Raw genomic sequence first — 24,989 nt, forward strand, 5'->3', positions numbered from 1 at the left:
CACTGTTTGGGTACCTTGTTTTAATTCTTCTGCTTGCCACTTGGTCACAGTGAGAAACCCTTGCTTCCATTCATCACTTGAATGAGAACAGTTGTTGGCAGATCCTGGAGAACCTTCTCCTCCACCCTCATATAACCTAAAAGACCCTACCCCCTTTTTTTTTTCTAGAATTTTTAGGTCTGAGAGCATGACATCCTGATAACCAAACTGTTAGGTTCTGTGATAGATTTGGGTTTTTACCCTACTTAAAAGCTTAGCAAGCTATCCTGTTAGTGTTGTTATATGGATGTTGGTGGCAGACAGTTGATCAAGGGCTGTGCCTTTTTATCCATTACAAGCATCATGAGGATGAAGCTAGAGGCCATAGGGGAACTTGCATCAGTAAGTTCCACAGGGGCCATGTGGGGGTTCCATTTGGATGAAATGGGATGTGCGGTGGGTTTGTACTATAGCTGATGAACTCAACTCTGTCCTGGAATAAGTTGCTGTAGGGTTGGTGTTTTTTTGCCTTTTAGGCCCGTACCTGCAGCATATGGAGGTTCCCAGGTTAGGGGTCAAATTGGAGCTATAGCTGCCGGCTTATGCCACAGCCACAGCAACATCAGATAGAAGCCACATCTGTGACCTACACCACAGCTCACAGCAATGCCGGATTCTTAACCCTCTGAGCGAGGCCGGGGATTGAACCTGCAACCATAGTTAGATTCGTTTCTGTTGCGCCACGACAGGAACTCCTGAAAGAAATTGTAATACTAGTAAAACTGAGAGAAATGATCAGGGCATTAAAACAAAAAAATGGAGTTTTGAATGTGGCTTTATCAAATTAATGGATTATTATTGGGGAAAACAGTGAGCTTTATGAATAGTTGTGACTTTTAAATGTTTTAATACATTTCTAATTTTTTAAAATCATTTTTACACATTCTTCTTTTGACAGATTTTTAAAAGCATTTGCTTTGGGGAAGAGGAGTTTGGAAATAAACCTAGACAACTTAAAATAGAACTGTAGCTTCATTTGCCATAATTTTCTGATGCTGAAGAAAACCTTGGGCTATTTAAGTCAAATAGTGTGTGATACACAGTATAGCATTTTGTTATAAAAGAAGTACACTTGGAGTTCCCGTTGTGATGCAGTGGTTAACGAATCTGACTAGGAACCATGAGGTTGCGGGTTGGATCTCTGGCCTTGCTCAGTGGGTTAAGGATCCGGCGTTGCTGTGAGCTGTGGTGTGGGTCACTTGGATCCCGAGTTGCTGTGGCTCTGGATTAGGCCAGTGGCTACAGCTCCGATTAGACCCCTAGCCTTGGAACCGCCATATGCCACAGGAGTGGCTCAAGAAAAGACAAAAAGAAAAAAAAGTACACTATAGGGGAGTTCTCTTGTGGTTGTCTCTGCAGTGGCTCTGGTTGCTGCTGTGGCATGGGTTTGATTCCTGGCCTGGGAACTTTCACATGCCACAAGTGTGGCGCAAAAAAAAAAAAAAAAAGTGTACAGTGTATTTGCCTTGATTCCCTTACGCTAGCATTTTACTTTTAAAGACTTGGGTAAATAGAGGAGTTCCTGTCGAGGCGCAGTGGTTAACGAATCCAACTAGAAACCATGAGGTTGCGGGTTCGATCCCTGCCCTTGTTCGATCCCTGCCCTGGGTTAAGGATCCAGCATTGCCGTGAGCTGTGGTGTAGGTCGCAGACGCGGCTCGGATCCCGCGTTGCTGTGGCTCTGGCGTAGGCCGGTGGCTACAGCTCTGATTGGACCCCTAGCCTGGGAACCTCCATATGCTGTGGAAGCGGCCCAAGAAATGGCAAAAAGACAAAAAAAAAATAAATAAAATAAAAATAAAAAAATAAAGACTTGGGTAAATAGAAATAATTGTTGAGTTCTTTAGGAGTGGTGCTCTTGTTTGTGGTTAGGTAGAAAAAAATAGACGAACAGTAGAGTCCATCTTATGAGTTACCAGTACCGAACACATAGGAAATAACCACAAAATGTTCTTAACTGTTTAAAATTCTTTTAAATAAATGAAATTAGAGTACTAAAAATTTTAAAAGTTGTGGTCGTTTTATTTGTACGTTTACCTGTATTATAATTTGTTTCAGTCGTCATTGAATTTTGAAAAGCATTCTGAAAACTTTTCATGGACAGAAAATCGTTATGATGTGAATCGTCGACGACACAATTCTTCAGATGGCTTTGATTCTGGTATTGGACGTCCTAATGGAGGTACATTTTGCTAAGAATCAAGAGTTTTTTTCTTCATATTCTTCTAAGGATATTTTGATTGTGATTGGATCTTTAAGTGTAACTATCTTTGAATTTATAATACTTTCACTATTATTAAATAAAGGTAACTTTGGAAGGAAAGAAAAAAATGGATGGCGTACACATGGAAGAAATGGTACTGAAAACATAAATCACCGAGGGGGATACCATGGTGGAAGCTCCCGTTCTCGTAGCAGTATTTTCCATTCTGGAAAAAACCAAGGACTTCATGAAAATAACATACCCGACAATGAAACGGGGAGGAAAGAAGACAAGAGAGAACGCAAACAGTTTGAGGCTGAGGATTTTGTAAGTTTCTTGTAATTTTAATACAAATGAGATTTCTGTAAGTGCTGTTTTAAGCATCAAGTGTTAGGAAATTAGGACACCTCATTTTCCAAAGTGATCACAATTGACAGTTTAAGTTAATCTTAACATTTTTAGAGGCTTTTTGTTCATAACTCTCTCCTCCCCCAATCTTATTCCTCTTTCTCACCCCCCCCCATTAATTTCTGTGTCTCCCTGTGTGGTCTTTTACAATTTTGGATAAATTTGTCATTTTATTCGCTATAGAATTTTAAACAATCTCCCTTTTTTGATGAGTAAATATCTGCTGAGAGTAGCTTTAGAGTATATATTAAGTGCTCAGCTCAGTTTTCTGTTTAATACCCTGAGCATCACTTTTTGAAATATGAATCTGTAAATTGCTTTGAGAATGAATTTGTTAACTAAAGCATCCAGTGGTGAAACCTAATGGAACAGTTGAGTGACAGTCTGATTTTCTTGTCCCTGATCTTGACCTTATGCTAAGAAAGGATGATTTCTCATATTGATGCAAAGACTACATCTCCTTGCATTTGCTTTTTTTTTTTTTTTCCCCAAATTCACACTTTTTCCTCAGGTAGTTGGGGATGAGAATATTTAAAGACACTTCCCTTGTTCTCTCCAACTTGGAGTGAGTGTAGATAGTAACCATTTTAATTGTTAGAATAAGCGCAAAGTAAGGTTTATGAATAATTGGAGTCTTTTTCTCCCCCCCCCCCTTTTTTTTTTGGATGCATGTGGAATTTCCTGGGCCAGGGATGGAAACCAAGCTGCAGCAGTGATAGTGCTGAATCCTTAAACTGCTGAGCCACAAGAGAACTCCAGTAATTGGTTTTTAATAGTTAAGAGTTCATTATATTAGATTTTTTAGTATGGTTTTGAGATTACTTTTTTATCTTTCTTTCTAGGCACACTCATGGCATATGGAAGTTCTCAGGCTAGGGGTCAGATCCGAGCTACAGCTACTGGCCTACACCACAGCCAAGCAACACAGGATCTGAGCCTCGTCTGAGCTACACAACAGCTCATGGCAATTCCAGATGCCCAATCCACTGAGCGATGCCGGGGATCAAACCCAAATCCTCATGGATCCTAGTTGGATTTGTTTCCACTGTGCACAAGGGGAACGCCGAGATTATTTTTAAAAGGATTTTTTTTTCTTAAATATGAGCATTTTAAACATTTGTTTGATTCTTTTTATTCCAATTTTTTAGCCGTCTTTAAATCCTGAATATGAGAGAGAACCAAATCAGAATAAATCTTTAGCTGCAGGTGTATGGGGTAAGTAATTTTTGATCTATCTTTGAGGGGTATAAAATGTTATTTTTAGGTCTCACATTTGTGTTTTTTTTTTTTTTAATAAATAGGCTAGAATTAAACTTTCTCTTTTAAATATTTGTTTTTGATGTGCTGATCTATAAAAAAAGGTAGCATCTATCTTTAAAAAATACGATATTGGGGATGGAAGAAGATCCTAATTTGGATAGCTGATTTATACATGTTAGTACTTTTAAGGCCACTCAAATATGAGTTTTTTAAAAAAAAATGATTGTAAGTTAAAATGTAATGAATTGATGTCATTTTGAGAGCAGTCTGGTAATCTTAAGAAACAAAAAATTTAGTTAATTTGTGGTTTTGAAAGTTGAAACTGGAAAGATAAGTACTTTTAATCATAGTGTGATACAAAGTTAATTTTTTTTAACCAATGAAAATGGTTATCCATAGTATTAAAAGTAATTGTATGGATCACGCCTATGGAACTAGTCTTTCAAATTACTTGCCTTTTTGATTATCAAATCTTAATGACAGTTTTTCTACTAATAACTCCCTTTTTAAAACTGCTGAGAGTTTAATTTGATAGCATCTTACAGAAGATTAAACTGCACTCATAGTACAAATTAGTTAGCTTTTTAGAGGGTTCAAGTGAAGTTTAAAATAATGGAAAAATTGTAAATGTGAAGATTTGATATCTGAAAAATTAATTATTTGATAGCAAATTCAGAGGTGATGTATCCACTTTGGAATTTGTATTTTTATTTTTCTATTAAAATTTTTTTCTATTTTTCTATTAAAAATCAATAACTTAATAAAAAAAAAAAGGATTGTGGCTTATGACAGCATATTAGTCCTAACAATAAAGGCATTATTTTAAACTTTGCCACTTCCTGTGCTGTTCTTTATTGTATTTATGGAGTGATAACGCTGGGGAATTATTTTGTTTCTTTTGGTCTCCCAGTTTATTTGAGGGCTTCTTGAGGGTGGGGGTGGGGGTGGTCAAACACTTTTGTTAGAACCATGTGAATGGCATTGTTTTTTCTGTATTGCAAATTAGTATTTCTACCACTCTCCCCAGGCCTACACGCCCAGACACACACATACCCAACCAAAAAAATCTCCCAAGCTCCTCTCTTAGGTATGTTTCCTTATTATTCAGTTTTTCTGGGAACAGCTGATTGCATAAGAATATAGAACCACCTGGAAGGTGGTAAATAAAATTTCTAAGAAATTAGGAATAATTTGGATTTGATTAAAATGAAAGTAAATAAAAAATCAAGAATGTTAGTGAGCATTTGTCATATAAAACTACCTATAGATACTATTGGTACTGATCCTTGGTTAATTTAGTAATTTTGGAAATGATTTAAAGGCAAATACATCTTTGAAAATATTGAAAATAAAATGTGTTAATATAAAGATTTTGGTTCTGCTGTTTCAGGGTTGGTTTAAGGATTTTGAGCACTAGTTGAAAAGATGTTTAAAAGGAAGATGTACTCTTTATTGTGTCTTAGGTAAACTAAAAAATGTGTCTGCATTAGAAAAAGAAAGTGGTTAATTGTGGTTTGGTTAATTGTTAAATTCCCAGTACTTCCCATAGGAATACAATGAAACTTTCATTGTATTACACTTCACTCTTCCTTTCTCACTTTATCCCCTGGGATCCCAAATACTGTTTTCCCCATTGCAACATTTAAAATAGCTATCTATGTTCCTGAGGAGGACATGAGAGAATTTTAGGAAAGACTTCAGTAGAACTTTTCTAGTGCTACTGCCTTCCAGGTAAGTCGAAGTTTATTAATGGAAATGTAATATATATTAAAAAACATAAACCACCAGTTTGTCCCTGAAACTGTCCTTTTGTAGATCAAAAACTGGAAGAGTCCAAATATCATATCCCAATTAAAAAATGCTTTGAGTGAAGATCATTAAGCTATTTAAAATATTTAATTCTTCTTTGAACTTAATTAGCTTGATGAGAAACACCCTGCAGCTTATATCTGTGACTTCTGTAGTATTTTGATCTTAATCAGGATCACTGTTTTTTGGTGTGTAAGATTAATATTTACTCTTAATAATTTAAAACTAAAATTCAAGGCACTTCAGTGTGCCTGTGAGAATTTAAAAATAATTTGAGGAGTTCCCGTCGTGGCGCAGTGGTTAACGAATCCGACTAGCAACCATGAGGTTGAGGGTTCGGTCCCTGCCCTTGCTTAGTGGGTTAAGGATCTGGTGTTGCCGTGAGCTGTGGTGTAGGTTGCAGACGTGGCTCGGATCCCGCGTTGCTATGGCTCTGGCATAGGCCGGTGGCTACGGCTCCGATTTGACCCCTATCCTGGGAATCTCCATATGCTGCGGAAGCGGCCCAAGAAATAGCAAAAAAAGACAAAAAATAAAAAAAAATAATTTGATTGATTGATTTGGGGGATGAGAAAGAGACAGCGAAAATGATGTGTTTGTGTGCAGTTTGGGACATTTGTGACTATTGATTTGTGTATTTTTAGAAGTCCTCTTGGCTGTTTTATGTTGACATAGTGTGTCAGCAACATGTTATTAGCAAATCCTAACAGTTGGTACTTAAGATACTAAATAATGAGGAGTTCCCTTTGTGGCGCAGTGGTTAACGGATCCGACTAGGAACCATGAGGTTGCAGGTTCGATCCCTGGCCTTGCTCAGTAGGTTAAGGATCCGGCGTGGCCGTGAGCTGTGGTGAAGGTTGCAGACTTGGCTCGGATCCTGTGTTTCTGTGGCTCTGGTGTAGGGCAGCGGCTACAGCTCCAATTCGACCCTAGCCTGAGAATCTCCATATGCTGAGGGAGCGGCCCTAGAAATGGCAAAAAGACCAAAAAAAAAAAAAGACACTAAATAAAAACTTTGAGTAATTAGTGATTAACTTAAGGATAGTCTTGTTTCAACTCAGCGTTTATATTTGTGTTTGTTGGTAATTTGATGAACTTTCCTGATTATTTGATACATTATTTAAGATCATCAGGGCACCTTCTTAAGAATTGTATTAATTTGTTTAGCCTTCTAAATCAAAGCAAATTCTTAAAAATCGGTTGTTTTTTTAGAGAAGTCTAATTACATTAGCCACAAGCGTGCAGGTTGAGTGACATGAATACATTAAATGAGTTTGGGTCATGAAAACAAGTGACGTTTTTAACATGACTTTATAAATAGAGTTAAGGAAAGTCTTATTTCTTTGTATAAAAGCATTCTCTTGGTAGATTGTTGGTAGATTGATGTATTGAAATGACAACTTCAGTGTCTTATGGTGAAGACAGTTGTTAACATTATAACAATAAAAGGTAATGCAACGCTTTCAAGGTTGAGAAGGGAAAATTAATAGTTTTGTTAGAACGACTTGACATAAGTGAATTTTATTTGGTCAGAGGTAGAAGTATTATTCATCATCTAAGTTGTTTTATTTTAGAAAAATGTTTAAGCCTTTGCTTGTGAGTAGAGCATGGGGGCCTTGTTAAAGGAAAGAATACCCGTGCTTCGACATCAATTATGTTAATGAAATTAATTTGATTTGTATATTACATAAAAAAAAATTCTAAGTCAGGCGTTCCCTCGTGGTATAGTGGGTTAAGGATCTGGCATTGTCACTGCAGCAGCTCAGGTCACTGTTGTAGAGTGGGTTGATCCCTGGCGTAGAACTTCCACATGCCAAGTTAGTGGAAAGAGTAAAGAAGGATTCATTGGCTTTTTTTTTTTTTTTTTTTGTCTTTTTGCCATTTCTTGGGCCGCTCCTGCAGCATATGGAAGTTCCCAGGCTAGGGCTCGAATCGGAGCTGAAGCCGCTAGCCTACACCAGGGTCACAGCAACACTGGATCTGAGCCGCGTCTGCAACCTACAGCACAGCTCACGACAACACCTGATCGTTAACCCACTGAGCAAGGGCAGGGATCGAACCTGCAACCTCATGGTTCCTAGTCAGATTCATTAACCACTGTGCCACGATGGGAACTCCCATTGGCTACTTTTGAATCCAACATCTTCGACACTTAGAAAGTATGTGGTAGGATAATTTGTGGAGATAATCTTTGAATAGATGAACCAATTAGAAGTAAAAAACTAAGCAAAAAAAAAATATTCAAAGCAAGCAGAATTCAGACAATGTTAATCTATATTAAAAAAAATCTTGAAGTATTTTTCTGTATTAAAATTAGTGCTTGATTAAATTTGTTTTAATTTCTGTGATACTGATTCTTTGTGTTCAGTATTTGTATTTTATTTTGTCTTGTGTGACTAAGTTTCCTCTTCATATTAGTGTGGAAACATAATTCAAATACTATTTACCTTTCACATGGCTGTATACTTTTGATCACAAATTAAAGTTGCCTCTGATGTCAAGATGAGGAACTAAATTAGTAACTGGCATCAATGTGATGGTGAAGGAAAAGGTGGACCCTGACTTGGTGGTGCACACTTATAAGCCTCTTATTTGAGCATTTCGTATAGGCTTATTATTATTTTTAATTGAGAATGGTACACATTTTGAAGTACCTAACCTAGTAATAATTTAATTTCCATTTTCTCCAGTAGTATAATATAGTGGTTAAGTACATTGGTTTTAGAATCAGATAGGTCTAGGCCCTAATTTTAGGTCTTTTAGTTATTGGATGTTTATACACTTTGGGAAGATTACATAATTTCTGAGTGAAATGTCTTTTTTGTGAGATGAGGATGGTCACAGTAACACTCATGAGAAAAGCGTTGTTAATATTAAATTTTCTGTTGTGTCAAATCCTTGATCATATCACAAGTAGTTAATACATATTAGCTAATTATGTTTTCCTAATCCATTATATGAGGGAGATTGTGGTATATTTACTAAAAGGCAAAAAAGAATTTCTGAGTAATAGATTGAAGGATAAAGTAAAAAAACGAATGAGAAAATTCACGTAGGAGTTCCCGTCGTGGGGCAGCGGAAATGAATCCGACTAGGAAAGATGAGGTTGCCGGTTTGATCTCTGGCCTCGCGCAGTGGGTTAAGGATCTGGCATTGATGCGAGCTGTGGTGTAGGTTGCAGACGAGGCTCAGATCTGGCATTGCTTTGGCTTTGGTGTAGGCCAGCAGCGACAGCTCCAATTGGACCCCTAGCCTGGGAACCTCCATATGTTGCAGGTGCGGCCCTAAAAAAGACAAAAAAAGAAAAGAAAAGAAAATTCATCATGTATATATAAGGCGGCTGTTACCGAGAGTATAGTCTAAGATAGACTAGAGGATGAAAAATTGATGTCAGCTCTGACTTAAGCATGTGACCAGTTTACTTTGTATTGTACATGGCAGTATTTTAATACTAATCTTTCTTCCAAAAAATTTAGTCACTCCCCTTTACCACTGGCTTTGTATTTAAGAAACAAAAGTAATGATTACATTTTAAGGTTTTGAGAGAGCGTGAAATAACAAGATAATAAAGGGATATTTAAAGTCATTTATTCTGTTACAGCTGTTTGGGAGGATAGTAGGAAATAATAATATGAAAACCCAAAACTCATATATGCCTCCAGGTATTTTGAAGGCACTTTGACAATAGCTGCTCATATGAATTTCTGAAATAAGCACACATAACTTACTTCCAATTCTTTTTATAAGTGTTCAAGTGTTTCATCAGTACATAGTTTTTTTTTCTTTACAAAGGTCAGGTTAAGGATCCAGCATTGTCACTGCTGTGGTGCCAGTTGCAGCTATGGCGTGGGTTTAATCCCTGGCCTAGAACTTCCACGTGCTGTGGGTGTGGCCAACACCCCCCCCCCCGCCCCCTGCCAACCCCAAACCAAATAAACCATGAACAATTTGGGTCTTTTTTATGTAGTTAGTCAGTTGATAAGGTTAGTGGAAAGAGTAAAGACGGAGTCATTGGCTACTTTTGAATTCAACATCTTTGACACTTAGAAAGTATGTGGTAGGATAATTTGTGGAGATAATCTTTGAATAGATGACCAGTTATAAGTAATATAAATGATGCAAATTTAAGTCAGGAGTTCTGGAGTCCAAGACATAGATTTTGGTCAGTCAGTCTCATTCATGGTAGTAGCATTCAGTACACTGTAGCTGCTGGTCTACCAGTAGCTCACCCTGGGGATATAGCCACTGGTGGCAGACACACTTGAAAACACTCCACAATGTGGATACCACAGCTTTTAGCCACAATCCTGGCCCATTAGCCTCAGAACACTTTCTTGTTTTAAATGGGGAGGTTTATGTAATATGTTTAGCATGGTTATATAGGACATAGGTTAGTTTTTATTGTGTTTATTTTCTTATTTCTCATCTTCCTTCTTGGAATTTTAGGTTTAATTTTAAATTTAAAATTCTTGAAAAAGGACACCTTTTTTTTTGTTTGTTTGTTTAGGGCCGCACCTGTGGCATATCGAAGTTTACAGAATAGGGAGTTGAATGAAAGCTGCAACTGCTGGCCTACGCCACAGCCACAGCAGTGTGGAATCTGAGCCACATCTGTGACTTCACACTGCAGCTTGTGGGCTTGCAGCAATGCCAGATCCTTAACCCACTGAGCGAGGCCAAGGATTGAACACATATCCTCATGGATACTTGTCGGATTCTTAACCCACTGAACCACAGTGGGACTCCTGAAAAGGGACACTTTTAATTTGAAATTAATTAGAAGCCTATCGTAGTGGAGATGGTGTATAACTTTTCTGGACTTTTTTTCTACTGTTTGTTTATTTTTATTTTTCTCTTTTTGCCTTTTCTAAGGCTGTTCCTGAGGCATATGGAGGTTCCCAGGCTAGGGGTCCAATCGGAGCTGTAGCCACTGGCCTACGCCAGAGCCACAGCAACGTGGGGTCAGAGCCGCGTCTGCAACCTACACCACAGCTCACGACAACGCCGAATCGTTAACCCACTGAGCAAGGTCAGGGATCAAACCCTCAACCTCATGGTTCCTAGTCGGATTCGTTAACCACTGCGCCACAATGGGAACTCCCGAGTGTTTGTTTTAAAGAAACGTTTCATATTTCTGACTCTGAGAAACTATTTTTCATTTTACAGATGAGAGATTAGGGAAGTTGGAGCAAGTATTAAAATTCTATAAATCCGGTGCAAAAATAAATGGTCTTAACCTCTGTACTGTAATATTTGAATATGAATGCTTAGTAAACACTAGCACTATGCCTACTTCTTTTTCTTCCCAATTTGTTCTGTCTTCTTTTAGGTACCTTTTATCATCTTTTACTTTATTTACCTCTCTTCCATGACTGATTTCTTAGGCTTCATCTGTCTTCTCTGTGGAATATTTTATCATTCTTTGCACTGAAGACCTCTTTGAGGAAACTTAACAGAATGTTTCTTGCTCTTAGGTGTCCAGAAATTCAGTTTTAGGAAAAGTGAACTTTGTAGTCAGGAACTGTATTGAGGCTTGCTTATCTGTTCTGTCTTCTAGTTTGATCAGTGATGACTTTTGTACGAAATATTATTTCTTTCCTTTTTGTACCTTCAGCCTTCTATGTGGGATCATTTTGCTTCTCCATTAAAGTACATTTTTAAGAATTTAGTGAAGATCTTTTCTTGGTGATTGATTTTTGTCTGAGAAGATTTCACTTCTGTCCTCTGCCTTCAATGGCACTTCTAAGTTCCAGTCTGTAGGACAAGATTCTACAAGGGCAGGTTAGCCACCTCCTCAGCTATTAGGTTCCTTTGTGTACATACTCTAAGCTGAAGTTTTTTTTACTTCCTTCACTCTAGAAATATGGATTGAGATCATTCATTGCTGATGAACTGTCTCCTATTCTGCCTTATTGGTTTTCCTCCCTCATTATAGTAATTTTAACATGAGGATTTAGAAGAGAAAGAAGATAAACTTGTGTGCTTATTAGTTAGCAATATTGGAGTAGAGGTCTCCATTAGTCATGTTTGAACTTAATTGTGGTGTACCTAGAGAACTGCCCTCTGCTTCAACACTTGGATTCCTCTGAAATTAGACCTTGCAAAAAAACTCTTTAGTATCTTTTGCATTTCTCAACACTGGTCATTTCTCAGATTTATGAGTTTAATTTAGATTTTTAGTATCAGATTTTTAAGATTTTTCTCTTAAAATTGCTAATTTTAAGAATTTTATTTTTTTAACCATTTTTAAATTCATTCTGTTACCATCTGTTTGCCAAGAGTAACTATAAAACTTAAATTGTTCGGTACTAATGCTAGTATTCTTCATTGGCCTCTGTTTGAAATCATTATGCTTCATTTTTATTTTGTCTTTTTTTTTTTTTTTTTTTTTTGTTCTTCAGAAAAACTAACACAATGGTGATAAAATTTCTGTGTCCTTATGTGCCTGAAAATACCTTCCTTAGCTTTCACATCTTGGGCCTTTGTAGGAAAGCTGAGAAGTTGGAATATTGGCCTTGGTAGATTAATATGTATTTAACTTTCAGAAAAATGAACCTTTTCTCACTTGGCTTTAAGTCCTTGTTAATATTAAGCATGATATCAACTCTGTATTTTAAAGAGTTTGAAGTCTCAGATGAACTTCGAGAGTCCTTCCATGTCCCTAAGAGTCTTTGTTTTGTTTAGTTTTTGAGATAAACCAGTAGCAAGTTTGGTTTGTTTGATGCAGGACATTGTCACACAACATCTATGCTACTCACCATCTCACCAGATCATAATGTTAAACTAATTTTAATTTTCTATGATTTCTTTGAGTTAATTCTTTTCATCTAAACTCTCCAACTGTGAAACTGATGCTTTCAGAGTTTTTCTGTGGGAAGAAAGGCATATGTCACTGCAGTAATTGTGAACATGCTCAGTGTGACACCTGTTTACATATTAACTGATTAAACTCTAGGAGTAATTTTTTATATTTTAGCAACTTCATTTGTCTTGAGAAAAGCTTTCAGTTTTTATACTAAAATACTATTTCTAGTATTATCTTGAGAAACTAGGATTGAGTTGGATGTTTAACAACTTGTACAGTGTCTTCAATGTAGTTTGGATGGCCAGTAAATATTTGAATGAGTATTTTGAAAACATAGTTCCCCCTTTTCATTAGTTGTAACTTCAGTTGAAATTTAGAAATAGTTCCTTTCTTATTGGTAATAATTTTATGAATGAGATGAGATTAAAAAGTATGAAAAGGAATTAGGAAAATTCTCTTCAAAATGGAGAAAAGGAAAATATAATTTTATATTTTGAGTCTTAAGAGCCATTAGGATGAAATTTGTAATTATAAAATTAAATGAAAGTATGCTAGAATATAATTAATTTAGCTTGGTCATATTTACCATTCTAGTTTACTGTCTAGCTGAATTCATTTTTTGTTACTTGACATTGCTGAATTCTTCTGCTGTGATTGTGTTTGATTATATTTTAGCTTTATTTCTCAAGCAGGAATATATATTGTTCATACTTACTTAGTTTAATAATTTTACCCAAGAAGCAGCCGTTATTTTTTAAATATAATCAAATTTGGAATATATTGTTCTCTTCTGCTGGTTTAACTTTGTGCTAAAAAATTTAAACTACGTAACTATTGCTCGTGCTTTATTCATGCAGAATATCCCCCGAATCCTAAATCTAGAACTCAAAGGATGCTGGTCATTAAGAAAGGTAATACAAAAGACTTACAGCTATCTGGATTCCCAGTAGTAGGAAATCTTCAGTCACAGCCCGTTAAGAATGGGACTGGTCCAAGTGTTTATAAAGGCTTAGTCCCTAAACCTGCTGCTCCACCTACAAAAGTAAGTTCTGAATTGTTAAACATGCAAGTTTTTAGTTGATAATTAATTGAATTACTTTGGTGGGGAAATGTTAAAGATTTTAAATCAAAGTATGGGGATATTTGTGGGCTACTGATTTCTAAGTGGAAAGTGTTGGCTCATTATATGTCATTGATTTTAACTGCTTTTTATGTGGTGTGTGTGTTTGTTCACATATGTTTTCTTGTTTTAGTAGTAGTAAATGAAATCTATAAAATACTTGTTTTGCTAGATGCATATCTGATATGTTTGCTTAATAATAATGTATAAAGTGCTGTTTTCTTGGTGTTAAGTTTTAGGTTTTTGAAACTCTCACTTGTGTTTTCTTGGTAGAGGGCAAAAAAAAAAAAACTCAGCTTAAGCTTTATAAAACTTTGAAAAAACAGCAGTGTAGTTTTAATCTGAATACCAAGTTTTGATTTGTAAAAAAAGATGGAAGAGAACTGTAGGAATGACTGAGATACACTACAAAAATAATTATTTTTATGAGCCAATGTAGTCATCTTTATTTTATAGTGTTGACTGTTTTTTCTTCTGTATAATTTGTTTTAAATACACATTAGTGTTTATGTGTTTTTCTTTAGCCTACACAATGGAAAAGCCAAACTAAAGAAAATAAAGTTGGAACTTCTTTCCCTCATGAGTCTACATATGGTGTTGGCAACTTTAATGCTTTTAAATCAACTGCCAAGAATTTTAGTCCATCCACAACTTCAGTGAAAGAGGTATGGTCTTTAAATTATTCCCGAGGAACAAAACATATCTTAATCATGATAATTTAATTAACAGTGAACCAAGGCATAGATTCATTAAACTGATGCATTAAAACGAAGGTATTTGAATTCTTTCAGAAAACTTGATTCAGATGTTTCCCTGTATTGATGACCATTTTTGCAATTTAAGTAGAGATGATTTTAAAAATTTCCACATATTCTAGAAAGTAGAGAAAATAATACAGTGAAACATCTACCCATATACCCATCAACCAGAAAGAGTAATTTTTAAGAAAATTATGAAAATGACAGTTTTGATATTTGTCATAGTTACATTATGCTGTAGGATTTAATCTTGATTAAAAATAAGCATTTATATTGTATAGTCTTCTTTTGGGTATGGACATTTTATTAGTGTTAACACCCACCCAGAAGAGGCGGAGAGGAAGAACTGGGAAAGGAACATATTGCTGTTTTTCTGATTTTGAATATGTAGTAGCTTATGTATTTCATTTGACAAGGAGGTTACCTGACCAGTTTAGGGTCAGAAGACACTTGTGAGAATATTGTTACACCTGAGATTTTGATGTTATTGGAACATTATAACCCTTCATAAACTAGTTATCAATTACAGAAGCTGTGATGGAACAACCAACATTCTCAGCTGGTTAATTGTGGCTTAAATTCGTTATTGTATGTAGTCAGTATTGCCAACAGTTAAGCGTTTTGGTTTATTCCCATAGCTTAAAATCCCTGTGACACAGAATTCTAACATTCTCTTTTCTTTTGTCTTCCACTGTCAAAACAGCAATAACAGAAAGACTGTATGTAGCACATGCCACTTTACTGCCCTTCCTGCCCTCCTAAAAAACATTTCCCTTTTGAAATTCTACCTGATAAACACTATATGTACCTCCATGTAAATAATTATAAAATAGTAGATCATATTGGAACCTGTTATTATAACCTTAGAATTCTGTGGAACACAATTTTTAAAAAATGCACTTTTTTGAATTGTGGAAATATTTTAGCGATTTCAGAGTCCATTTTATTTTTTATTTTTTTAAGTTTTTAGATTTTCAGGCCATGCTCATGGCCTATAGAAGTTCCCGGCCAGGGATTGAACCTGCCCAACAGTAGTGACCCAAGCCACAGCAATGACAACGCTGGATCCTTAATTGTTAGGCCACTAGGAAACTCCTCAGGATCCATTCTATAAAATAATATTTAAATTCCTAATTTAGAATCATTGTTCTTAGTATCATCAGACCTTAATTGTTTCTGGGATAAGAAAATTCTTTTTTTTTTTTTGTTTTTTTTTTTTTTTTTTTTTGCTATTTCTTGGGCCGCTCCCGCGGCATATGGAGGTTCCCAGGCTAGGGGTCCAATCGGAGCTGTAGCTGCCAGCCTATGCCAGAGCCACAGCAATGCGGTATCCGAGCCGTGTCTGCAACCTACACCACAGCTCACGGCAACGCCAGATCCTTAGCCCACTGAGCAAGGGCAGGGATCGAACCTGCAACCTCATGGTTCCTAGTTGGATTCGTTAACCACTGCGCCACGAAGGGAACTCCCAGAAAATTCTTAATGTTTACTAATTCAGTGGAGTAGATAAACTCAGGAGGGATAGAGGAAAATATAATTTAAATTAGAATTTAAAATCAATTTTGTATTGTGAAAAAGGTGAAATAGGAAATTGTGGTAGTTGTGAAGTTGATATTGGTTCTCTGACTCCATATTTATCAACATTTCTGATTTATTTCCTAGTGTAATCGCTCAAATTCCTCTTCACCCGTTGACAAACTTAATCAGCAGCCTCGTCTAACCAAACTGACACGTATGCGCACGGATAAGAAGAGTGAATTTTTGAAAGCATTGAAAAGGGACAGAGTAGAAGAGGAACACGAAGATGAAAGCCATGCTGGCTCAGAAAAGGTAAATTGAACTTGCAGTGTAATTCTTGGTCGATAATTAGCATCTCATTGGAATGTTTGGGCAGATGTCATTTAGGACCTTTGAATAAACTTTAATCAAACTTTTATGTCTCTGAAAGCAAGGCTAGGTAACTATTTGTATAAATAATGAATTCCTTTCTAATACAGCCTTTTCTTACTCTAGTAGTTCCTGTGCAAAAATGAAATTAAAAATATTCCTGTTGATACTAGTTTTCTTTGGTTTCCCCATCTTGCCTACCTTTATCCTTTTGGTTTTATCTTTGTTGAATAGCTGTGAATACATGGAATCAGAAAGCTTATAGGTATCCTTCACAACTTAGGATATGAGAATGTCTCCTAAAGTATTACATTTATATATTATCAGTGAAAATCTAAACAGGATCTGATAGTTTTTTTTTCCCCAAAAAACACTCATTTCTCTAACTCATTTTTTTAAACTCCCTAAAAATCAGGATGACGACTCATTTAATTTGCATAACAGTAATAGTACTCACCAAGAAAGGGATATAAACCGAAACTTTGATGAAAATGAAATTCCGCAAGAGAATGGCAATGCCTCGGTAATTTCCCAGCAGATCATTCGGTCTTCAACCTTCCCACAAACTGATGTTCTTTCTAGTTCACTTGAAGCAGAACACAGGTTAGTGTTTTTTACTTTTTTCTCTGTATTTTCTCTAGAAAATCTCCGGAATTTTGATATTATTATGGAAAACCGATTTTTAACAGCTTCATTGAGATAGAACTTACATACCATGATTTTTTTATTCAATATTTTAATCAAATTTTCAGAATATTTGAAATTGTGTAACTGTCACCATAATCTAATTTTAGAACATTTCCATCACTCCAGAAAGAACCTCTTGCTCGTTTATAATTACTCATTGTTACTCTCTTTCCTAGGTATCACCAATTTAACTTTCCGTAATATTTTCAGGGTTCATCCATGTTGTGACCTGTGCATCTCTGAAAATGGAATGATACTTCTTTTCCATGCCTTCAGATATTCTGCAATTTTTTTTTTTTTTTTTTTTTTTTTGCTATTTAGGGACGCATTTGCAGCATGTGGAAGTTCCCAGGTTAGGGGTTGAATCGGAGCTGTAAGCCGCTGGCTTACAACACAGCCATAGCAATGCCAGATCCAGCCGCATCTGTGATCTACACCACAGTTCATGGCAACACTGGATACTTATCCACTGAGCTAGGACAGGGATTAAACCCACATCCGCATCCACATGGATACTAGTTGGGCTCGTTACTGCTGAGTCACAATGGGAACTTCCTGCAGACTTCCTAATTCTTAAGCTCTGTACATATTTAAGTACTCATATTGTATCAGTGATCCAATTGTCAAGGATTTTTGTTCAAATGTGTAAATTAAAATATGAAATAATCAGGCACATATATTACTAGTTTTATTATCAAGTGTCAGTATATCATCAAGTTATTGAGAATAGCTTCGGCATCGGAGGGATAGTAGTTTTCTTGCCTAAGCATCAAATGAATTAGTAGAAATGACTGCCAGAGAAATTCTAGGGAGTTTGGGGCTAGATAACATTATGGCTTGGGTACCAGTCAGAAAGTTTTAAATGGGACATAAATCGTAAGGGATGAGACATTAATATGGGTAATAGTCCTAGGTACTCATTTTGAAACAAAAAAAAACAGTATGAAGAGATGTTTAGAGCTGCATATGTACTAGTTTGTTTGAGGGATGGTGAATGGAATATCTTGACCAGGAGTATGGAGTCCTTAATGGAATTAGAAATGCATTGAGAAGGCGGGCTTTAGAGGTGTACTCAAGCTCTTTAAATGCTTCCAGTGAAGAAATAGCTCAGGAAAGTACAGGAATTAGCCTGTGCCAAATACCTGGTTTGTGACAGAGTAGGAATTGCAATCCAGATCTTCTCATTCTAATCCTGTGCTTTTTGTAATGTAAAGAATTTGAATTTGTGGCCATGAGTTTAAGGAGTTTATTCTTTAGGATTTGGGGAGCTATTGAAAATACTTAGCAGAGGGTGGTCATTGTGCAGTTGGTATCAGGGTGATTTGGTAATAGTTTGAAAGAGAATGGGAAGAAATGCTAATAAAAAGGCAAAGTGCAGATCATTGTTATGGTGTATTTCTAATTGTGGGGAAAAGAAATACTTACAGAATATTTGTTTTAAAAGCTATTCTAGGAGTTCCCCTGGTGGTGCAGTGGTTAACAAATCCGACTAGGAACCATGAGATTGCAGGTTCGATACCTGCCCTTGCTCAGTGGGGTAAGGATCCGGCGTTGCCGTGAGCTGTGGTGTATGTAGGTCGCAGATGTGGCTCGGATCCTGCATTGCTATGGCTCTGGTGTAGGCAGGCGGCTACAGCTCCGATTGGACCACTAGCCTGGGAACCTCCATATGCCATGGAGAACCGCCCTAGAAAAGGCAAAAAGACCAAAAAAAAAAAAAAAAGCTATTCTAGAAAATAGTTAACATTTATAGACCTTGAAGGAAGCAGAGAATAGACAGGAATGCTTGTCTTTCATAACATTTGAAATAATTTGTTCCATCTGCATTATTGTTTAGTGATGATTTAATTTTTAAAAGTGAAACAAGTAAAAGTAAATATCTAGTGAAAGCTGTTAAATTGTTTTTACCAGTCCAGATCTGTAGACTCTGGACTGGGTGGCTTTGCAAATGGAAATGCCCTTTACAGGGAAGCTACCTAGGTTGCAGTGAAGACAGTGCATTGGAAAAGAAATACAAAATGATTAAAAGGAAAGTGAGAAATAGTAATTCATGATGACTGATATTTTAGTCTAGAGGCAGTATATACTAATAACTTAAGGGTCAGAAAACCAAAATTCTATTTCTTTCTTTGCCATCAAGTAGGTAAGTTGTTTTACTTACATGACTTTGGCTCTCCATCTGTAAAATATGGGTAGAGAGTTAAATTTATTTCGAATCTATGAGCACTGATAATTTATTTATGAGATTGTTTGAAAAAAACATGAAAGTCTTACAAAGTAGCCAGTTTGTGACAGGCTCAATTTGAAAAATGAGTTATGTGTAAATAGGAGTAACACATGCTTAAGGAATGTATTTATTAAAAAAGGAAAAAAAACCCTAGTACAATCAGACTAGTATAAAATATGTGAACATATAAGAAGCAGAAGCTTTGAAGTCATTAAGTCAGATATAGCAGTTACGGCTGTGTGTTCTTGCTTGCCCAGCTAGAGAAGGTGGTGGTTCCCTGTTAATCTTTTTTTCTTTTCCTTTTTTTTAAATTGTTGATTTACAGTGTTGTGTTAGTTTCTGGTGTACAGCAAAGTGATTTAGGTTCTTTTTTTTATTATAGTTTATTACATATATTGAATATAATTCCTTGTGCTGTATGGTAGGACCAGTTTTTCTATTCCTGTTAATCTTTTTTCAAGCTCTACTTGCGTAAGATAGAGAGTCTCTTTTAAAAAAGAGAAAGGAGGGAGTTCCTTTCGTGGCTCAGCGGTAACAAACCCTACTGGTATTCATGAGGACGAGGGTTTGATCTCTGGCCTTGCTCAGTGGGTTAAGGATCCGGCATTGCCATGAGCTATGGTGTAGGTCACAGACATAGCTTGGATCCCACGTTGCTGTGGCTGTGGTGTAGGCCAGTAGCTGCAGCTCCGATTCAGCCCCTAGCCTGGTAACTTCCATATGTCACAGGTGTGGCCCTAAGAAGACAAAAAAAAAAAAAAAGAAAAAGAAAGGAAAGGGAATAACCATTATTAGTCATTTTACTTACTTAGATTCTGGCTGAGAGCGTTTTAAAAAGTTGTCTGTTACTATAGAACTTATACTTCTCTTCAAATTGAATTGTGTTGAGGCTAATGACTGGCATGATGTAAGAGGTGATGTTAATAGGTAAATTATAAAATACAAGATAGGGTAATACAGCTAGCCTTTTCTTTTCTTTTCTCTTCTCTTTCTTTTTTTAATGGCTGCGCCCATAGCATATGGAAGTTCCCTAGCTGTGATCGAAATCGCACCTCCACAGTGACCCAAGCTGCCGCAGTCGGATTCTTAACCCATTGCGCCATAGCAAGAACTGCCCCAAATTTTCCTTTTAAAGTAGAAAACCTGAGTACCTAAGGACTTGGACGGATCGTAGTGGTTCTAAAGAAAATGGGGACAAGAAAAGTAAAAGTGTTGCTTTTACTTTCAGTACAAGAATTTAGCAAATTCTCTAAGTTTCTAGAATAAAAGAACTCTGCAGGTTTCCAGCCTCGGAGAACCTGACACAAAAGATAAAGCAAGTAGGCAGTTCATTTTGATCTTAATATTTAAAACAGTTTATTGGGCAGAATCTTATCTATTCATTCATTTTTAGAAAGAATTTGAAGCATAAACTCTGAAATCGTTTTTTTTATATATTGTGTGGATTTTGTGTAGGGGGTAATGGACCACATTTTCTTGCACATAATATAAGTAGAATTATTCTAATGGGGTGAAGTTCTAAATTAAATTTATTCATCTCCCCCCCTTCCAGATTGTTAAAGGAGATGGGCTGGCAAGAAGACAGTGAAAATGATGAAACATGTGCTCCCTTAACTGAGGATGAAATGAGAGAATTCCAAGTTATTAGTGAACAGGTAAGAAGAGCTGAATACAAGTTCACTTTAAAAATTGCCCTTCCTTTCATCAGAACAATGTATAACTAAGCATTTGGAGGGAGCGTGTTTAAAGTTTTACCTTAGACATCACACTGTAGGTCGATTTGCCTTTGTTTTGAACAGGTCCATAGTGATAACTTCTTTAAATCTATGCAGTGCTTAGGAATTGGTGTAAAGAGTATTTCTGATTTCTCATTTTCCAGACATTAAAAAAAATGGTTTGGGCGTAAGAAGTAGAAACCAACAGTAGCTTTCTCAAATATAGCTTGACCTTTTATCCTTTTCCTTGTACAGGAATAGTTATTTATTTATTTATTTATTTATTTTTATTTATTTATGTATTTGCTTTTCAGGGCCACACCCACAGCATATGGAGGGTTTCCAGGCTAGGGGTTGAATTGGAGCTGTAGCTGCTGGCCTGTGCCACAGCAGTGCAGGATCCGAGCCACGTCTGCAGCCTACACCACAGTTCATGGCAATGCCGGATCCTTAACCCACTGAGCAAGGCCAGGGATCGAACCTGCATCCTCATGGATGCTAGTCAGATTCGTTAACTGCTGAGCTGTGACGGGAACTTCAGGAATAATTTATGTTTTAGAACAGCTTGTTTTTTTGTTTCCATAGTTGCCTTTTTGAAAGAACACTCCTTGGAAAATGTTTAGTAGAGTATCAGGGAGTTGAGATTTTTTTTTTTTTCAAATCCATTATAGTTTTTATTTTTAATAGTTCTGGTCATGCAGAAGTGATTTTCTATATTAAGATTGTGTAATTGATATTGTAATCTTTAAAACACTTCTTAAATGTTTGAACGAGTTCTTTGAGGAAATTAGTTATGTTCTCTTGATAATAAAAGTCTTCATTATCCTAGTTAAAAATTTGTGGCAGAGTACACATAAAATTTACCATTTCAGCTGTTCTTAAGTATACAGTTCTGTGGCATTAAGCACACTGCAGCCACCTTTCATCTCCAGAGCTCTTTTTATTTTGTAAAACAGAAACTACTCGTTGAACCATAAATTTTTATTACCTGCTCCCTCTAATCCTTGGAAACTACCAGTCTATTTTCTGTCTCTGTGAACTTGACTATTTTACTTTAGGCTCCTCGTGGAAGTGATCATACAGAATTTGTTCTTGGTGGGCTGGTTTATTTCACTTAGTATAATGTCCACAAGGTCTAGCTATGTAGCATGTGTCACTATTTCCTTTCTTTTAAAGGCTGAAAAATATTCTATTGTATGTATATACCACATTTTATTATCCATTCATTAATAGTGACTTGGGTTGCTTCCATCTTTTGACTGTTATAAATAATTCTACTATGAACATGGGTGTATAGATGTTTATTATCTATCTGAAGATAACATATATATAGATAGTCTATAATAGCTGTAAACTCTATAGATGTTTATAGAGTCCCTGTTTTCAATTCTTCCAGGTATAGACCTAGAAGTGGAATTGCTGAATCATTTGGTTATCTATTTTTATTCTTCTTCTTCTTTTTTTTTTTTTTAATGGCTGGACCCTGAGCATATGGAAGTTTCCTGGCTAGGGGTCAGATTAGAGCTGCAGCTGCTGGCCTGTGCCACAGCCACAGCAGCACCCGATCCAAGCCTTATCTGCTATGTACACTGAAGCTCATGGCAACACCAGGTCCATAACTCACTGAGCGGCCCCAGGAATCAATCAATCAATCTCTCCTCTCCTCTCCTCTCCCTCTCCTCCCCTCCCCTCTCCCTCCCCTCTCCTCTCCTCTCTCTCGGGCGGGAGATGCAGGTAAAGGAGAAGAAGGTAGCTTTATTGCTTTGCCAGGCAAAGAGGGCCACAGCAAGCTAATGCCTTAAAGACTCTCCACCCCTTGGAAGGAGTTAGGAGATGATTTCATAGTTTGAGGAATGAAATAAGGATCAGGGTACAAACAGGCTTGCATTGCCTTTCAGAGCTGGTGTTTAGTGGCCCCAGGATTGGTTCTGGTGGTCCTTCTTCCTGGAACAAAGAATGCATCATCAAGGAGTTCTTCCATTTGTTGAGGGTTTTACTTCTATGGAAAAACTCAAAGATATGTATGTTCCTTGAGGAACCAGGCTCCTGCCCCAAGGCTACATTGCTCCTCCCTGGTCTCTGCATCCCATCCCTTTTTGGATTAGCAGCTGTCCTTTGGAACTCAGGGAAGGTCATAGAGGCTGAGGCTTATTCCCTAAAAATAAAGAAATGAAGGACAAAGAAAGGCTTGTGTGCCTAGGAGCCCCACAGGGCATAGCTGGGTTACATTCCCCCCTTTTTTGTGATTCTCCTCAGTCTTGAGGAGATCAGGTGTTGGGCAAGAAAGGTAATAATTTTGGATATAGATGTTAATCATAAACTCAGTTTTAGGACTTAGTTTTAAATCCCCACCTCTGTTTTATCTTTCCCCAAGTCTGACAGGGTACAGGGTGGCAACAGCTTTGGCTACTTCCTGCTGATCCTCTCATTTCTCATTCTTTCCTCCCTATACCATTTGTTGAAAAAGACTGTCTGTCTCAATTGAATGGTCTTGGCATCCCTGTCAGTCATTTGTATATGCAAGGGTTTGTTTCTGGACTATCAACTTCATTGGTTTCTTAGGTCTTTTTTCAGTTTAAAGTTCTGGCCATACCCATGACATGTGGAATACCTGGGCTAGGGATTGAACCTTTGCCACAGCAGTGACCCTAGCCACTGGTGTGACAATAGCCTTAACCTTAACCTGCTGAACCGCCAGGGAACTCCCTTTTAGGTCTGTTTTCATGCCAGTGCCACATTGTTTGGATTACTGTAGCTTTGTAAATATGTTTTGAAATCAGCAAGTGTGAAACTGCCAACTTTGTTCTTTTCAGAGATTGTTTTGGCTGTTGTTTGGAATCCTTTGAGATCCCATATGAAGTTAGGATGGGGTTTTTTGTTTCCACAAAAAATGTCTATAGGATTTTGATAGGGATTCCATTGAATCTATATATTGTTTTGGATAATATTTGCATTTTAACAGTCTTTTAAGTCTTATAATCCATGAGTGTGGAATGTCTTTCTATTTATTGATGTTTTTAAAATTTGTTTCAGTGGTGTTTTCTAGTTGTCATTGTAGAAGTCTTTTGCTTCTTGTCTTTGTAGGGCCTCAGCTGCGGCATATGGAAGTTCCCTGACTAGGGGTTGAATCAGAACCATACATAGCTGCTGGCCAATGCCACAGCCACAGCCACTCGGGATCTGAGCCATGTCTGCACCACAGCTCACAGCAACACTGGATCCTTTAACCCACTGAGCAAGGCCAGGGATCGAACCTGTGTCCTTATGGATAGTGGTTGGCTTTGTTACTGTTGAGCCATGACAGGAATTCGTTTTTTGCCTCTTTGATTAAGTTTATTCCTTATATTTATTCCTAAATGTTTTATTCTTTTTAACGCTATTATAACTAGAGTTATTTTCTCTTTTTTAAATGTAATTTTTATATCTTGGAGTAAAGTTGATTTTACAATGTATTAGTTTCAGATGTGCAGTAAAGTGATTCACTTATACATATATCAGCTTTTTTCCCATATAGGTTATTACAAAATATTAAGCAATTGCCTGTGCTCTACGTTAGGTCCTTGTTGGTTATCTGTTTTATATATAGTTGGTATGTTAATCCCAAACTCCTAAATTTATTCCTCCCAACCTTTCCCTTTAGTAACCCTAAGTTTCTTTTCAAAGTTAGTGAGTCTGTTTGTATTTTATAAATTAGTTCAGCTGTGTCATCGTTTTAGATTCCACATATTAGTGATCTCATATTTGTCTTTTTCTCTGACTATTTTACTTAGTATGATAATCTCTAGGTCTTTTTTTTTTTTTTTTTTTTTTTTTAAATAGGGCTGCATATGTGGCATTTGCAAGTTCCTGGCTAGGGTGAATCAGAGCTGCAGCCGTGAGCCTACACCACAGCAACGTGGGGATCTGAACTATGTCTGTGACTCACACAACAGCTCAGAGCTCTATCAGAACCTTAACCCATGAGGCCAGGGATCAAACCCAAATGCTCATGGATACTAGTAGGGTCTGTTACTCACTGAACCACAATGGGAACTCCCATCCATGTTTTTGCAAATGGCATTATTTCATTCC

At 36.8% G+C, this 24,989-nt stretch overlaps 1 protein-coding gene across 8 annotated transcripts in view; it reads left to right on the top strand.

Moving 5' to 3' along the window:
• GPBP1 (GC-rich promoter binding protein 1) overlaps window positions 1–24,989 on the top strand; it is an 80,773-nt gene that overhangs the window by 47,657 nt on the left and 8,127 nt on the right. For 6 of the 8 annotated variants that reach the window (XM_005672465.3, XM_005672468.3, XM_021076985.1 and 3 more), the window contains 9 exons: window positions 2,098–2,221; window positions 2,346–2,569; window positions 3,799–3,865; window positions 4,938–4,997; window positions 13,382–13,566; window positions 14,169–14,309; window positions 16,065–16,232; window positions 16,705–16,892; window positions 20,756–20,858. In XM_005672465.3, coding sequence (XP_005672522.1) covers window positions 2,098–2,221; window positions 2,346–2,569; window positions 3,799–3,865; window positions 4,938–4,997; window positions 13,382–13,566; window positions 14,169–14,309; window positions 16,065–16,232; window positions 16,705–16,892; window positions 20,756–20,858 — 1,260 coding nt within the window. The remainder of the gene's footprint in view (window positions 1–2,097; window positions 2,222–2,345; window positions 2,570–3,798; window positions 3,866–4,937; window positions 4,998–13,381; window positions 13,567–14,168; window positions 14,310–16,064; window positions 16,233–16,704; window positions 16,893–20,755; window positions 20,859–24,989) is intronic. The other 2 variants (XM_003133975.6, XM_021076984.1) reach the window with 1 other exon arrangement.

The sequence above is a fragment of the Sus scrofa genome, chromosome 16 (genome assembly GCF_000003025.6).
Source record: "Sus scrofa isolate TJ Tabasco breed Duroc chromosome 16, Sscrofa11.1, whole genome shotgun sequence".
Lineage (NCBI taxonomy): Eukaryota > Metazoa > Chordata > Mammalia > Artiodactyla > Suidae > Sus > Sus scrofa.